The sequence below is a fragment of the Ammospiza nelsoni genome, chromosome 2 (genome assembly GCF_027579445.1).
Source record: "Ammospiza nelsoni isolate bAmmNel1 chromosome 2, bAmmNel1.pri, whole genome shotgun sequence".
Classification (NCBI taxonomy): Eukaryota; Metazoa; Chordata; class Aves; order Passeriformes; family Passerellidae; genus Ammospiza; species Ammospiza nelsoni.
This window is the reverse complement of record NC_080634.1, coordinates 117,392,484-117,409,816: the sequence shown is the minus strand read 5'-3', so window position 1 is coordinate 117,409,816 and position 17,333 is coordinate 117,392,484. Positions and strand designations below refer to the sequence as shown.

At 43.6% G+C, this 17,333-nt stretch overlaps 1 protein-coding gene across 1 annotated transcript in view; it reads left to right on the top strand.

Annotated features, from left to right (window-relative positions):
- The first annotated feature begins 15,446 nt into the window (after positions 1-15,446).
- The window catches only part of KCNJ15 (potassium inwardly rectifying channel subfamily J member 15), a 34,933-nt gene continuing 33,046 nt past the window's right edge, over positions 15,447-17,333 (top strand). Inside the window, exon 1 of the mRNA XM_059466815.1 lies at positions 15,447-15,644. Within this exon, the coding sequence (XP_059322798.1) occupies positions 15,631-15,644 (14 nt within the window). The 5' untranslated portion in view covers positions 15,447-15,630. The remainder of the gene's footprint in view (positions 15,645-17,333) is intronic.

Here is a 17,333-nt window from a genome sequence, read left to right as displayed (position 1 = left end):
GTAGAAAAATGGCTAAAAATCAGGATGTTTATTCATCACTCAGAAAAATCATAGAGTGTGCACCATTCAGGGACAATTGTTGTGCAACAGCTGAAAGAAAACTATTTGTAGATCTTGATAAAATAGTGGCATGAAACCCAGGCAAAAAAAGTGAGAAAATATTGGAAAGGAAATTATCACTTTTATGTTTTGCAACAAGAGAAAAAAAAAAAGGGGGGGAAATTGTAAACAGGTTTTCAGTGCATAAAAACAAATGCATTTAATAAATTCTTAACTGAGTGAAAGTCACTTCCCTGTTGAAGGGTAATTTTCTGCCACATTCCATAGCTATTCTTAGCAGGGAAGGGACAGTTCACAGAGCAAGAGAGCAAACCCTTTTCCTGGTGTGCAGGCAGTAAACAAAGGAAACGCATCTGAAGCTGTGACCCTGGCCCCAAACCTTGTCCCTCTCTCGGTATCAGCGATTAGGAAATGGGAGCGTTTGCTAAAGAGATTTGCACATTGCTCACAACGTGCTGGGATAAGGAAGATTCACGGAACATCCAGAAGATGGCATAGATGCAGCAAGGCTGGTGTGGGGAAAGGGGGGAAAGAAAAGAAAAAAGAAAAGGAAAAAAAAGGAAAAAAAGGAAAAAAAAGGAAAAGGAAAAGGAAAAGGAAAAGGAAAAGGAAAAGGAAAAGGAAAAGGAAAAGGAAAAGGAAAAGGAAAAGGAAAGGAAAGGAAAGGAAAGGAAAGGAAAGGAAAGGAAAGGAAAGGAAAGGAAAGGAAAGGAAAGGAAAGGAAAGGAAAGGAAAGGAAAGGAAAGGAAAGGAAAGGAAAGGAAAGGAAAGGAAAGGAAAGGAAAGGAAAGGAAAGGAAAGGAAAGGAAAGGGACACAATTTTTCCCAGGGCTACTCCAGGAAATATCAACACATGGACAAAAAAGATGGAGTAACAAATTTTTGAGGAAGGACTGTAAAAGCTGCAGGCAGGGACACAGAGGGGATGGAGCCTCTTGGAGAGGCTGGAACCTACAAAAAATCAAGGGCAGTGAGGAGGCTGGGAGAGGCTGCAGGAGTGGAGGGGCAGAACCAAAATTTAGGATATCTGTAAGGAAAACATGGTGGGACAGGCCTGCCAATAGCTCCTGATGGGCTTGGAAAGGAAAAGCTGTTTCTTTGGATGTTATTGAGATGTTATGAATGTGGATTATTGTAATCGTGTTTTTATTAGGTGTTAATAATGGGTATTATTAGATTGATGTTAATAAGTGTGCTATTATCTGGCCTGGATTGGCAAAGAGTTGGTACAAATATGGTTTTAGTATTTGTAGTCTCTGTTATTACAAAAATAATTAAAATACTATTTTAATAATGTAATATAAATATATTAATTTAAATTATATAAATAATAGAAAAATATATATAATATAACATAAATATATGTTAACATATTATGTTAATAACATAAATATAATAATTTAAATACTGTTTTTAAAATTATTGTAGCCAATAGCTCAAGTTCAGCCACAATGAAATATTTTATTTGGGATGGTTATTTTGGAAATCAGAAAACACTGGACAAATTAAGCTTTCCCCATAAAATATGATGTCAGGAGACAATTCCCAACCAGCGCTCCTGGTACACAATGTCAAAGACACTTAGACCCCAATCTTTGATTGACCTGTGGCACTTTCTATAGTAAATAATTAAATATACTCTTTGGTGGAAGAGGAGCCAGTCTAGTTTAAGGTGAAAACCACAAATTCTGTGAAGAATTGAGAAAAAAAGAAAGAAGCAGACAGATTTTCTCCTATTTTAGTAGCAAAACTATTGCTCTAAAATATGATTTCCTGCTTGGTGGTTTCTACATCATCTTAAAGAATGACAACAGGAGTGTCTTCCACAAAGCACAGTTCCATTTTTGGGGTAGGATACCAGACTACCCTGCCAAAAATCCAACTGTCCTGGTCCACCATGAATATGTAAACTTTCAGGATGGGATCTGTCTATTTTATTTTACTGAACATGTTCTATATTGTGAGATTGTGAGGATAAAGAATTGGTAATAATCAGTGCTGTAAAACCTGGTTTTGTATTAAGGAGAAAAAAATGTCATGTTTGTTTCATGGAACAGGAAATAAATTTTTACTTCTTTGTCTGACAGGTGTAGAGTTGGCAGTGCTGGAGATATTTAAGTGTGAGTTATGAAAAAAATCCTTTTAATTTTGAGGTTACGTTGAAATTCTTGCTTTTTCCAGAATTCTTATGTATAAAAGAATCCTTTATCTATTATCTTGGAGCTAGCAAAGAAAGATATACCAATTATTTAATTTAAAAATATAACTATGAAATAAAACTTAATGAATGACCGTGTTCCAGAAAAACCATACAGTTCCTTCCAAGTAAATGTAGCTGGCCTTAAAAACATCTCAGGCTTCTCTACAACATTACCTGGCACCTTCTGGCTTAGAGCAAGTGCTGACTTTGGTGTTCAGAGTTTGACTGGGAGGGGAGCAGCTCTCCCTCATGGAACCATGGAATAGTTTGGGCTGGAAGGGTGTCTTGGTTTGAAAAGCCATGTGTGTGCTAAGGAAGGCAGGAGACTCCCTTGAAATGTAAAATGTAACGCCCCTCTCTCTGAATTATTATAATTTTGAAATTAAGGGGCTCTCAGGCAAAGATATGGGAGCAGGAATAACAGTTCTTTACTTGAGAAGAAAATAAAAATAAAACACAAAACAACCACTGCCAGAGTGAGACCGTGCCCTGCCCCCTGTGTGCCAGGGCGGTGTCCCAGCCCCATCCCAGGGGGGCTCAGCCCTCCTGCAGTGCCAGCTGTGGCTCTGCTGCAGCAGGGATCCTGCACAAGGGGGGAGTTTTCCTCTGCAGCTCCAGGGGAAGAGGCAGCTGCTCCTCTAGCAATGCAGGGGGCAAAGGCTGCTCTGCTGTCCCAGCACCTCAGATTGGATCCAGGCAGGAATGCTTGGCTCCTCCCCTGGGCGAAGCATCTCCCCATGGGATGCTGGGATTGGATCAGCCCTGCAGGGACACTCAGTGGCCATGGACAGCAGAGATCTCCTGCAGGGAGGGTTGGCTGTGGGAGAGAGAAGGGAAAAATTGCCCCAGGAACAGCAGAGAACTGCCCCAGCTCTGACAGGTGGGGATGGAACACACACCCCCAGCCACAGCTTGTATTTGACAAAGGGACATAAAAATTCATCCAGTTCCAGGGGCAGGGACACCTCCCACTGTCCCAGGCTGCTCCCAGCCCCAGTGTCCAACCTGGCCTTGGGCATTCCCAGGATCCAGGGGCAGCCACAGCTGCTCTGGGAAATCTGTTCCAGTTCCCCCTGGCACAAGCAAGGAGCTGAGATCTCCCTAAGACCTCCTGGTCCCATCCCACGTCCCTCTGGGGCTCTCTGTGGCACTAATGAAGTTCAGTTTTCCAGGCATTAATTGTCTGTTCCATGCTGGCTCTTGGAGCTGTCAGGGTGAACTTGCAGAAGCTTAGCCAGCACTCTGTGAGGCACGTAATTATCCCACCTCTCCACCAGCCTTGTGAAATCAAAAATAGCCATGCCAAAAGATAACTGTTTCGTAAGCACATCCCTCCCTGCTGAACTCAGAGGCCTCAGCCCTCAGTTAGTTAATCACAAATCAGGCTGATTGTTTTATTAACATTAACAAAGCTCCAAATTTTGGCTTTCTGCCTTTGTGGAGACTCCGCTGTTCTGTCTGAAGTGACACTTTGAGAGGCCCCTTGTCTCATAAGTCTCTTCTTTTGGCTCGTGTTTTAAATTTCCCATTTTCTCTTCTTTTGGCTCATGTTTTTAATTTCCCATTTCTTGTCAGATTTAACCATTGATCAGCTCATATAAAAATTCTAATGCTGATTTCTCCTCAACCACAGGCTCTGAATTTTAACCTGCCTGTAAGATTAAAACAGCAACTTGACACAGAGTTTTAAAACACAAGCATCTTTCCAATCACTTCACTCTTGATGTGTTTTAAACTTTGGCAAAACGTAAGAATTTTGTGTTTACTGCTTGCCAGAATGCTGCACATACTCCACAGCAAGTGGAATGCTGCTCAAGCTCTGAAGTAATTTATTGTTATAAATCAAACTGCTGACTCTCCATTTCTAAACAGAGGAGGAATCACCAAAATTCAGCCTTTTCAGTTGGAACAGCAAAGCAACTACCCTGGGATGGTTTGGAGCAAAATTCACTGACTGCATTGTCAGAGACTGCATGTCTTTCTTTTTTCATTTATAATCTTAATATTTAATATTATTTATTTAATTAATAGGCTACATATTATTTTTTTTAATTGCTGATTTTCACAGGGAAAAAATCCCTCCCCTAGCTAATTCTACCTCCCTATTCCTTCCTTCCTTCCTTCCTTCCTTCCTTCCTTCCTTCCTTCCTTCCTTCCTTCCTTCCTTCCTTCCTTCCTTCCTTCCTTCCTTCCTTCCTTCCTTCCTTCCTTCCTTCCTTCCTTCCTTCCTTCCTTCCTTCCTTCCTTCCTTCCTTCCTTCCTTCCTTCCTTCCTTCCTTCCTTCCTTCCTTCCTTCCTTCCGCCACTTCCTTCCGCCACTTCCTTCCGCCACTTCCTTCCGCCACTTCCTTCCGCCACTTCCTTCCGCCACTTCCTTCCGCCACTTCCTTCCGCCACTTCCTTCCGCCACTTCCTTCCTTCCGCCACTTCCTTCCTTCCGCCACTTCCTTCCTTCCTTCCGCCACTTCCTTCCTTCCTTCCGCCACTTCCTTCCTTCCTTCCTTCCTTCCTTCCTTCCTTCCTTCCGCCACTTCCTTCCTTCCTTCCGCCACTTCCTTCCTTCCTTCCTTCCTTCCTTCCGCCACTTCCTTCCTTCCGCCACTTCCTTCCTTCCGCCACTTCCTTCCTTCCGCCACTTCCTTCCTTCCTTCCTTCCTTCCTTCCTTCCTTCCTTCCTTCCTTCCTTCCTTCCTTCCTTCCTTCCTTCCTTCCTTCCTTCCTTCCTTCCTTCCTTCCTTCCTTCCTTCCTTCCTTCCTTCCTTCCGCCACTTCCTTCCGCCACTTCCTTCCTTCCTTCCTTCCTTCCTTCCTTCCTTCCTTCCTTCCTTCCTTCCTTCCTTCCTTCCTTCCTTCCTTCCTTCCTTCCTTCCTTCCTTCCTTCCTTCCTTCCTTCCTTCCGCCACTTCCTTCCGCCACTTCCTTCCGCCACTTCCTTCCGCCACTTCCTTCCGCCACTTCCTTCCGCCACTTCCTTCCGCCACTTCCTTCCTTCCGCCACTTCCTTCCTTCCGCCACTTCCTTCCGCCACTTCCTTCCTTCCTTCCTTCCTTCCTTCCTTCCTTCCTTCCTTCCGCCACTTCCTTCCGCCACTTCCTTCCTTCCTTCCTTCCTTCCTTCCTTCCTTCCTTCCTTCCTTCCTTCCTTCCTTCCTTCCTTCCTTCCTTCCTTCCTTCCTTCCTTCCTTCCTTCCTTCCTTCCTTCCTTCCTTCCTTCCTTCCTTCCTTCCTTCCTTCCTTCCTTCCTTCCTTCCTTCCTTCCTTCCTTCCTTCCTTCCTTCCTTCCTTCCTTCCTTCCTTCCTTCCTTCCTTCCTTCCTTCCTTCCTTCCTTCCTTCCTTCCTTCCTTCCTTCCTTCCTTCCTTCCTTCCTTCCTTCCTTCCTTCCTTCCTTCCTTCCTTCCTTCCTTCCTTCCTTCCTTCCTTCCTTCCTTCCTTCCTTCCTTCCTTCCTTCCTTCCTTCCTTCCTTCCTTCCTTCCTTCCTTCTTCCTTCCTTCCTTCCTTCCTTCCTTCCTTCCCTTCCTTCCTTCCTTCCTTCCTTCCTTCCTTCCTTCCTTCCTTCCTTCCTTCCTTCCTTCCTTCCTTCCTTCCTTCCTTCCTTCCTTCCTTCCTTCCTTCCTTCCTTCCCTGTCTAGTACCAACTTTGATTTTGCCCTTATTTTGTCATTGCCTGGAAAATTCCTCTAAAACCACCAGGAATAACCAACCTATTCCTTTCTACTTGGGGTACTGCACCTTCAGGAAGGATAGGACCAGTCAAAGAGTGCTTAAAAATATCAGGGAGATAAAAATGAGAGAGAATTGGTATGGATTGGGTGTTATTGTTATGGAAAAGAAGATTGAGTTGAGACAGAGCAAGTTTTCAATTATATAAAAGATGTGGGGAGGAAAATCTGATCAAAACAAGTCCCTGTGAGTGGGTTCAGTGCACAGAGAACCATTCAGGAAATGAACCCTGCCCCACCTCAAGCACCATTGGATCCCTAACCTGACATTTCAAGGGAAATATTTATCCCCAAACATGTGTTTATATATATATTTATGTATATTTATGTCCATTTGGTTTCCATTAAACTTGAAATACTCATTTAAATTCACAACTCTCATTTCTCTTGATTTAAACGCTGGCTGTAAAAGACTCAGCGTTGCAGAGTCTTTTACAGCCAGCCAGATCTGCAAAGCTGACAAAGTCACTCTTAAAATCCTGTTTATGGCAAAGGGAAAGTACATCTCATGTACCAATAAACCCATGAATTCACTAAAATATTAAGAACATTATCATGACTAGTCCAGATGTAATAGTTACAGCAAAAAATAGTGCTTGAATTCAAATTGATATCTGTGTGATTTTTAGTGGACCCTCAGTGGAAAGAGTCACAAGCTTTTCCTCTTGTTCAACAAGGAGATGCATGAAGTGCCCATGAAATACCTGCTGAAATTGGATGCTGAATCAGGAGCTGAACTGGTTCAAAATCTACAGCTCTGAAGCCTTGAGCTTTTCTCTTCTCTTTGGCTGGAGTCCCTGAGAGCAGCTCTGCTCATTTGCAGTCCAAAAATGTCAAAATCACCAGGCATGAAGGCACAGTTTGCTCCTGGTGAAAGCAGGAACAGTTTGTGATCATTCGTGTTCAGAGCTGCACTAGAACAAAAATTAATCGAGTTCAGCTTTTTAAGGGGGAAAAATAAAATTAAAAAATTAAAAATAGAAAAATAATTATAATATAACATAACATAACATAACATAACATTATATTATATTATATTATATTATATTATATTATATTATATTATATTATATTATATTATATTATATTATATTATATTATATATTATGTAATATAATGTAATGTAATATAATAATACTTTTAAAATAATAAAAATAATACAAAAATAATAAGAAATAAAATTAATAAAAATAATACAATAAAATAACAATTAATAAAAATTAATGAAAAATTATTTAAAAAATAAAATAAAATAAAATAAAATAAAATAAAATAAAATAAAATAAAATAAAATAAAATAAAATAAAATAAAATAAAATAGCCTTCAACACTTCTCCAGTCCCAGAAATCGGGGATATCCATCAGAAAAAGCTCTTGAAAATCTCCTTTCTAACTCTTGAGACACTTAAAAGGGGGATGCCGAATCAGAGGCTTCTGAGGTGGTTCTGAGTGGCCAAGGTTATTTGACATTTTTGATACCAATTTTTATTTTGGTTAGGGAAGTATAATCGACCTAATTTAAATTAAGATGTAATGGATTTGGGTAGTATTCACATGTATCAGAAACATGGATTAAGTTTTAAAAGCAAATAGGCTGAATTTCTTAGGGCCATGTACACCTGTTTATACAGTTATAAATTCAGAAACTTTCATCCCTTAGAACAGATGATAGAAAAGGCAGCAGATGTTTGTTTTGAAAAACTTACTTTTAAACTGGCAATGACATTTTTCACCTCACAAGTTGCTGCACTGTGATCTGTTTTCATACATTTTTTAAGGATTGTCTTGCTTCTTTCCAGGTTAAATGTTGTGGCAGGAGTGGCTGGAAAAGTGTTGTTAAAAACAATTAAAAAGATGTTAAAGAGTGTTAAAAGTTTGTTCACTTCTGTGCTCATGGTAAAAGGCAGTCTGACTTCCTTCACACTCCTCTTTGGCAATTGCACACTGAGAATGGGGAAAACACAAATTCTGAATTCAGGAATCCTTTAAAATCTCCAGAGCAATGGAGTTCAGGAAAGCTTCCTGAGTGTGCACAGCTTTGGGAAGAAAGCTCCCAGAAGAAGCAGCATTGCAGATTGCAGGAAACTTTTTAAACATCTGTGAAATGCAGACTGTAAGTGGAGCTGAGGAGAACCCAAACCTGTGAAAACACCCAGTCAAACCACCCAGACAGCTTCATCTGGGCTCCCTCTGGTGCTGCCTGAGGCAAGGAAAACAGAACCCCCAGGCAGCTTTATCCAGGCATCACTAGAGAGCCTTGCTCGGTGAGTTCCTGTCTAGCACCATTCCCACAGCCAGGGAAAGCATCCTCTGGATGTTTTGGGATTCTTTTAAAGGTTTGCTGGAGCTTTCACTGAGTCTCCAACACCTGCTGCTGTTTCTAAAGAGCCCCATCCTCACTAAATGCAGCTGAAATTCGATTTCCCCAGGGTCTGCACAGAGCACCTGAGGTTTCTGCAGTTTCCTTGGCTCTCAGGATGTCTGTGGCAGCTTTTCCTGGGATAGGGCAGCTTGGAAGTTTGTCTCCTGTTCTGCAGAGGCCGACAACCACTATTGCAAAGAGGAAAAGCCAACTTTGCTCCCAGTTTTTCCAAATCCACAGCCTTGCTCTGGAGCTTAACTCCATCTTTTCTGCTCAGCTTCAAGAGTCTCAGCCTGCTGCCTCCTTTCTGTGTTTCCTCCTGCCAGCTTTGATGCTTAAACCTCTCTTGTTTTCCAATTAAAAATAAAAGGGATCATGGGTTGCATTTGTCCCTCTTTCCAGGATGCTTAAACTTCTCTTGTTTTCCACTAAAAAAAGGGATCGTGGGTTGCATTTGTCCCTCTCACAAATTCCAAGTGGCCAACGCTGGCATTAAGATTAAAATTCAGCAGTGATTGTCCAGCTAAAGAAGGGTCACCAGCCTTGAGTTTTGTTATGAATGAGCTCCTTGAAAAAGATCCATAATTCAAAATGTCCAATTGGGTTTGTGCTTCCCAGGATTTGGAAGCCCAGAGCAGAAGCCCTAAAACACAGCCCCTGGGAGGTCACTAAAACAAGTTTATAATGAAAAACTGCACAATTCTCTTTATTTTCCATGTGCTAAGTAGGGAAAAAGGGAGGAAAAAATATTTCCTTCTGCTTTGCTTTAAATGTCCCAGTGTGTGAACACACACCAGTCACTCCAGGCATGAGTTAAAAGAGGGGCAGAAAACACAAAACCTATAAATGGATGTCTATAATGAAAATACAAAACCCATAATGGATGTCTAGACTTGGAGTCCCTTCCAACCTTAATATTCCTGCCCATGGGTGAGAACAAGGTGGATATGTCCACTTTCAATCAGCAGCACATTCCTTCACATTTTCTCCTATTTGTTTTCACTCCACACAAATGGAGCTCAACAGCCACTTTACAGATGTTTAATTAGACAGTTCCCCTTCCCTTTAAAAATTTTATACCTTTGAGTTGTCTCAAAAGGCACACAGGACTGAGGCATGACTTTTATAGAGAGAAAAGAAAAAAAAGAGTTGGACCACAAGGAGCAAATTAAAGCAATAGTTAAAAATGAACTGCTAATTCAACCACATCTTCAATGGAAAATTCATATTACAATGCAAACACCAGCATATTTCTTTCTCCTTTGTGAGTTTAACTTGGAACCTCACCACAGCTTTAAAACTGGATGAAAAGCAAAGAGTTTTGGAGTGAGAATTTCTAGCATGTGTTTTGCTGTGGCAGCACTACAAAAAAAAAAAAAAAAAAGGCCCTTGTATTAAAAGATAGCTGAGGATGTTTGGCTCAGTTTTCTGACCTTGATGTTCATGTTGACACTGAGAAAATCTGATCACTATACCCTAATTTAGTTTTTTTTCTTTGTGCAAACTATAATTCTGCACTTTCCAATTATTTCTGAGGTTATTTGAGAGACATTTCCAGGACCTCGGCATGACAGGCAGGTCTTGGGGTTTTTTGCTAAAGGTTACAGGATGTACAGTTTGAAAACTGTCAAATTAAATAATCACTCCACTGCAGTTACAGGAGGGCCACTAATAGGATCAGAGGGGTGGAACACCTCTGTGCTGGAGCCAGGCTGGGAGAGCTGGGATGGTTCAGCCTGGAAGAGTCTCCAGGGAGAGCTCAGAGCCCCTTCCAGTGCCTGAAGGGGCTCCAGGAGAGCTGGGGAGGGACTGGGGACAAGGGATGGAGTGATGGAGCATGGAAGAATGGCTTAAAATGGCAAGAGGGTAGGATTAGATGGGATATTGGGAATGAGGAATTGTTCCCTGTGAGGTTGGTGAAGCCCTGGCACAGGGTGTCCAGAGCAGCTGTGGCTGCCCCTGCATCCCTGGAATGCCCAAGGCCAGGTTGGACACTGGGGCTGGGAGCAGCCTGGGACAGTGGGAGGTGTCCCTGGCCATGGCAGGGGTGGCACTGGATGACTTTTAAGGTCCTTTCCAACCCAAACCATTCCATGACTCCACAATTTTAAATTCGTGTCCTAGGCTGGAAATAGGGGTGTGCATTCTGTCTCCATCTGTCAGAGCTGGGGCAGCTCTCTCCTGTTCATGGGGCAGTTTTTCCTTTCTCTCTCCCACAGCCAACCCTCCCTGCAGGAGATCTCTGCTGTCCATGGCCACTGAGTGTCCCTGCAGGGCTGATCCAATCCCAGCATCCCATGGGGAGATGCTCCGCCCAGGGGAGGAGCCAAGCATTCCTGCCTGGATCCAATCTGGGCCTGGCACAGCACAGCAGCCTTTGCCCCCTGCATTGCCAGAGGAGCAGCTTTCTGCTGCCCTGCATGGCCAGAGGGAGCCCAGGCCCATCTGCAGCAGCCCTGGAGCTGCAGAGGAAAACTCCCCCCTTGTGCAGGATCCCTGCTGCAGCAGAGCCACAGCTGGCACTGCAGGAGGGCTGAGCCTCCCTGGGATGGGGCTGGGACACCGCCCTGACACACAGGGGGCAGGGCACGGTCTCACTCTGGCAGTGTTTTTTTTTTTTTATTTGTTTGTACTATTGCATTTGTATTTTTAATTTTCCCAGTAAAGAACTGTTATTCCTATTCCCGTATCTTTGCCTGAGAGCCCCTTAATTTCAAAACTATAATACTTCAGAGGGAGAGGGTTTTCATTTTCCATTTCAGGGGAGGCTCCTGCCTTCCTTAGCAGACACCTGGCTTTCCAAACCAAGACAACTGGTAATGGAATTCCTCAGCTCCCTTGCCTGGTGCTTGCATATCCTGAGGGAAAGACCTGAAGCATCTCCTTGTGCCACAGCAGTGCCATGGCCAGGGAGTTGTCCCCTTGCACCTCTTAGGAGCTGCCTGGACCCTCAGTTAACCTCTGCACCTCCACATGCTGCAGGAGGATCCAGGAACTCTGAGGGCAATCATTCAAGGGTAGGAATTCGCCCTGTGATTACAAAACAACTGACCCTGTGTGCATTTTTAAGATTTTTTCTCACCAGGAATGGTTAAAAAGTAGCCAGAATTCAGTTCATACATAATCAGAGTCGTAACGAGGAGGTGTTAAACATTGTGGAGGATGAGGTACTTGAATGAAGGATTTCATACCAAAGTGGTTCCCTTCACATCACAGACAATTTTGTGCTTGAAGATTGAAGTTTTGCTGACAAATGAGTGCTGAATTCTGACCCTTGTGATACCACCAGTGCTTTGTCATGTGCTTTCAGTCACAAGGTTTACCACTGGCACGATGTTTTATAGAAAATCAGAGCAGTATTTTTCCCCTTTGGAACAAATGGTGTGGTTTGATCAGTAAAAATACAAGATTTCATGGCTTTACTGAGGTCTTCTTTGCATTCTTGAGTTTGCCTGCTGGGATGCCACACTGGGGCTGAGTTTTGGCTTTCACAAGAAGCAGAAAAAGGGACTTTATAACAATCCCTGCAGTTAATAGATCTGTCAGAGTCTTTACACTCACTACAGCCTCATTAAGTGCACTTTTAGCTGAAAACAATTGCCCAGTGACAGTGACAAGGAGAACACAAGCAAATAAAAAATTTTATTTCCTACAGGGGTGGACTAAATAATTGATTTTATATCCAAGTGATCTATGGGAAGTGCAATGCCTGTTGTTCCAATACAAATAGGGAAGAATTAATTTCTCCACAAGGAAAATCTGTATTGATCAGCCAAGCCTCATTAACCACTCACAAGTCAGACCATTGAAAGGAAACTTCAGGAAATCATTTTTGTGGCAATCCATTTCCCTTCCTCAGTGTGAATCAAGCCGAGAAGTAATTTTTTAAAGTGAAGCAAACACTGGTTTGGTGATCCATAATCTCGGCTGGGCTTGTAATTCCAATCAATTTGGAACAGCTCAGTCTCACAGCTCTGCTTCTGCCTGGTCTGGGATCACTCCTGGGGAGATCCTTCTGTGGCTGAGAGAACCATTCAGGATCCCATTTTCTGGGGGTGAATATATATCAGCTGAGGGCTGAAATAAACCATGGGTACCACTGCAGAGGCCTGGCCTAGGTCCCATAAACAGAGTATGTGGTGACAGGAATCTGCTGAAGGATTCTCCTGAGCTCCTGTGTTCTCAAGAGTTAAATTTTGGATGCCCCCACAAGTACAGCCTTGCAAGTTGTCCATAAACCAGGGGTGAAGGAACAGGACTGAATAAGAAGCCCTGATATCTCCAATCAGGCCATAGCAATTTGTGAGGCTGCAGTAGAAGATCTCCTTCCAGATTTTTGGTGATTTCCCTAAGAGGAACGCAAAAGATCAGGGCTTCCTACTTTCCCCTGTTTCTTCACCCCTGGATTACCAGAGAACATGCAAGAATGTTCTTGTGGGAGCTTTCCTGAATTCTTTAACATCAGTACAAAGCATGACCTCAGAGTTGTTCAGCACTGTCTTGGTTCAGGGCAAATTTTGGAGAGAAAAATTTTGGTTCAGGGCAAATTTTGGGAAGTCATCCCAGGACAAGCACACAGGAAGCCAGGTGCCCACATTTAAATTGAAACCTGCCAAAAGTACTTGGGGAACACTTCTGCAAGTTTTCCAAGGTGAACACTGCAAAGGTAAATCTTGCCCCATCTTGTGGGGTGAGAAAAGTAAGAGACTTTGCTTTTCACATCTCAGTTTGCACAGAAATCAGGCAAAATGACTGAGCCATGTCAGTGCTTGCAGAGAAACAAATCAGACCATGAGGAGCAGTGTTGGGGCTGGCCTGTGCTGTGAGGATCTGCCACCACCCCATCCCCGAAGCCCAGCACCACCCCAAACTCCAGATATGATTGCCAGCATATCTGGAGAAGATGAAAATCTATATAAACACACAGAACATGAAATTCTGCACTTGTCATGCTCTGACTTTGACCATAGCTGTTTCCTCATCACATCTCCCTAACGATGTTTGAAGATGGATTTGCTGCCAAACCATTTTTGTTGTAATTTATTTTTTTTTTCATATTCCTGAGCTGAAAATCAGCATGCATCAACACAGACATTGATACTTTTCCACATACAATTTTTGTTTAATATAATTTGAGGCACCAAATCCCGAAACTCTAAGAAATTCTAAATCCTGCAGGCCCTGGAAGACCACAAGCTCTCTGCCTGTCTTTCCTAAGAGAAAATTGCTTCAATTGATCTAAGAAGCTGAAAAGACCATCCCTTGGTTAACTTTGACACCTGAAAATCACAGGCACTTCTCATTTGAGTTTTCAAGGTTATTGGACTATGTGCATTGTTGTATTTTCCTTGAACCATAAACACTGATAAGGTGATTTCAACAAAAGATCAGTTTTCACCTCAGAGGATGTGGGCTCAAGTTTGCCTGTTGCACTGTACTAAAACAAATGTGTTTGTCTGAATTCTTCCAACCAAAGAGCAAAAACATCACTGGGAGCCAGTGAGCTCTGATACAGAGAGAGAGCTGGCTCAGCTCTAGTCCATGTGGCCAAGGAGGCACCGGCAGCTGGGCTGGATGAGGAATTGTGTGTGCAGCAGGAGCAGGGCAGGGATTGTCCCTCTGTGCTGGCTCTGAGAGGCCCCTCCAGGGCTGGGCCCAGTTCTGCTCCTGCAGGAGAGCCCTGGAGGGGCTGGAGCGTGTCCAGGGCAGGGAACGGAGCTGGGCAGGGGCTGGAGCCCCAGCAGGGGCTGAGGGAGCTGGAAGGGGCTGAGGCTGGAGCAAAGGAGGCTCAGGGGCCCTTGTGGCTCTGCACAAGTCCCTGCCAGGAGGGCACAGCCGGGGGGGTCGGGCTCTTCTGCCTGTCTCAAGTGAAAGAATGAGAGGAAATGGCCTCAAGTTGCACCAGGTTCAGATTAGATAGGAGAAAAAAAATTCTCTACAAGAGTAGTCAGGCACTGAAATGCACTGCCCAGGGAGGTTTGGAGTCACTGTCTGTGGGAGTGCTCAGGAGGAGGCTGGATGTGGCCCTTGGGGACAGGGATTGGGGTGATGCTCATAGGGCTGGCATGGCACTGGATGATCCTGGGGGGCTTTTCTCACCTTGATGATTCTGGGATTCTGTGATCTCTACTAGCAGTTGTATTCCTGCATATGCCCATGTAGATCCTTATTGTAAGTCCATGGTTTACTCCCATATATTTAATTTGTGCATGTTGGATATAGATAAAAATTACACAGAATTGGAAGTGACCATGGAGAAATGGAGACCAGAAAAGTTGTGTCTGTTCTATAGGAGTAAAAGCTGAACTCAGGTTTGATTTTTTTTTTCTGTGTGCTGTCATTTCTGTGGTAAATTTTTAGCCCATTTCATTTACAGTATTCCTGAGAAATGCCAATGGGTTATTTCCCTAATCCAGATGCATCAAAAATAAAGTGATATAATATACTTTGAATTTTAATATCAAGGATAAAGCCAGCAAAACTTTACAAAGAATCAGCACTGTAAACAAGCCATGCTTTATGTATTTAATTTATCTGCTTAGTACAGAGGCAGCATCTGTTTTCAGTGAGATGCTGCTTTTTAAAAATTTCCTTTCTCGAACTCAGCAGCTGGAATAAATGAAATAGCAGCCAAATGAACAGTTGGACAGGATGATTCTGCTGGAATGAGGGCATGGAAGGACAGTTGAGGAGGACAGTGGCAGGAGGAGCTGTAAACTCAGGATGTCCCAGGAATAACTTGCAGGCCCTCCATCCACAGCTCCATCTCAGACAGGTTCCTCACAGTGCTGCTGATTCCTCTGTTATCACCTTCTTCCCACAGAGCTGCAGGAAGCACAGGAGTGAAGGAGAGGTTGCCCTGAACCCACCACACATCCATGATGTTGGAAAATTCCTGCAGGACAGGGGCCACAGTGTTGCAATAGGAATAAACCTGCCCCTCTCCACTCTGTAACTGGAGAGCCAAACATTTTGGCCTCAAGTCACGTTCTTAAGCTTCTTCCTGGATTCCAGCTTCCAAAATACCAAAGTATAAATTCTCTTCTTTCTTCTTTTGCTCTCCAGCCCTTGGGCTCACCACCTCAACCTGCTCCAGCAGCTGGGAGTGAAGGAGCTGCAGGAGCAGGCAGGGCTGGAAGGAAGGACGGACAGACGGACAGAGCCCCAGAACCCAGCAGGACAAGACAGGGGGGAGATGAACTCCCCAACCCTCAGCAGCTGCCTGCCAACACCCTCAGGATTTGCCATCGGGAAGAGGAACCCCTGGCTGAGGAAGGACCAGGAATAAATGGAAAATAAAAGGTATTTTGGGTGGGTGCATGGCAGAGTGGGCAGACAGTGCAGGGCTGGCATGGCTGGCCATAAGGAATTAGTTTAAATTGCCTTTATTCCAGTGAAGAAAATTAACTGGGCTTTTAATCATCCCAATTAAAACTTTAACCACACTAAATTGTCCTGGTTAGAAGCAGGGCTCCATCATAACTTGAATAATCAAGGCTCTCTGTTTAAATACCTGTTTTCTCTCAGAGGGTCTGAATCTTTCTAGCACTTAGGTCCCTCCGTGCTGCCAGAGACAGCTGAGTGGATTTGAGAATAATACCTGGGGTATTCTTCATTTCCTTCCCTCCATGTCTGTGTGGCACTGGTTGCTCGTTTGTACCTTATGGAAGGTTATTTTCTTTAACCATGGCACTGGAATTAAAATGTAAAATCCCCCTCCTGCCCCCTTCCCCTTTACAATGCTGAATGCAGCACCCACACGAGGAGCCCACCCAGGGAAAGGATCAGCCTGCCAGGAGCTGCAATATTTTGGATGACAAGCCCCAGACAAATGCAAGATGATAGTGCTGATAGCATGAACTACCTTGTAGCTCTGTGTTTGAGGCGTTGGAGAGGACTGAATGATTCAGAGACTGTGTTTGCAGTAATAGCTTTGCACAAAGAGGTCACTTAGAGATAAAGTGGCAGTTAATTCAAACCAGAATTTCAGGCTTAGCTTTGCCTTTTTCCCCCTTCTTTGAAGGAAATGAGAGGTGACACAATTGGATTAGCTACACATTTTAGGCTTTTTCAGAAACTGGGATATTATTTGCTGAAAAGATTGTAACAGTTCCAGGCTGATAAATGCAGTACATTGTTTTTGGCATGCATATCAATTCTTAAAACAAATACTCTTTACCAGAAATTTTGTAGAAGCTCCTTTGGACTCTGGACAGTCTATTAGGTAAATATGGGCTTTGCAGCACTATAGGAAAATGTAGAGTTTTACAGAAGCTTTTCAAAGCTTGGCAACACCATCCAGCCCAGCTTCCTTTACTTTATAACAAAACTCTTGAGATAAGAAGAGTGAGGGAGATAGAGAGGTACTTTGATTGGCAAATGTGTCAGGAACAGAGATACAGAAATGGGAGTCTGTGTGAGGCTGTTCCAGAAACCTGAGAGAAGGAAAGGACATTTTCCTTCTCAGCACCACTGGGATGTCTGGGATCACAGGAGGTGAAAGTGATCCAGTCTGCCAAGGAATGTGTGAAAGCTGCCTTCTAGAAAGTGCCTCTGTTCTGTGTGCACACATTTGCCAGTGTGGGGGTACAAATTCAGGTTGTATTTATACACAGGTGCCCATCTCAATGCAGATATAAACTGCAATTATTTTAATTTAATTGACCTTCATTTCAGAAACTGCTGGCAGCTCTTCAGAGAGGACCACTTCTCTTAGCCCTCTCCATCAGCCAGCTGGTTTCATCTTTGCTCGAGTTCTGTGAAACGTTTTCCTTGCTGTGGAACTCCAGTTAAGGAAGGATTCACCTGCTTTGGAGTCTGCTCCCAGACCCAGAACTGGCAGGACATCTTGTAACGTGCTGTATCCAAACTCTGCCTTGCCAAAGCCGGAATGAAATTGTCTCAGTTTTGATAGCTCCAGATTCCTGGAGGTTCAACTTATTGGAAATCCAGAGCCCTTTCCATGGCCTGGGCCTGATGGCCAAGCTCCAG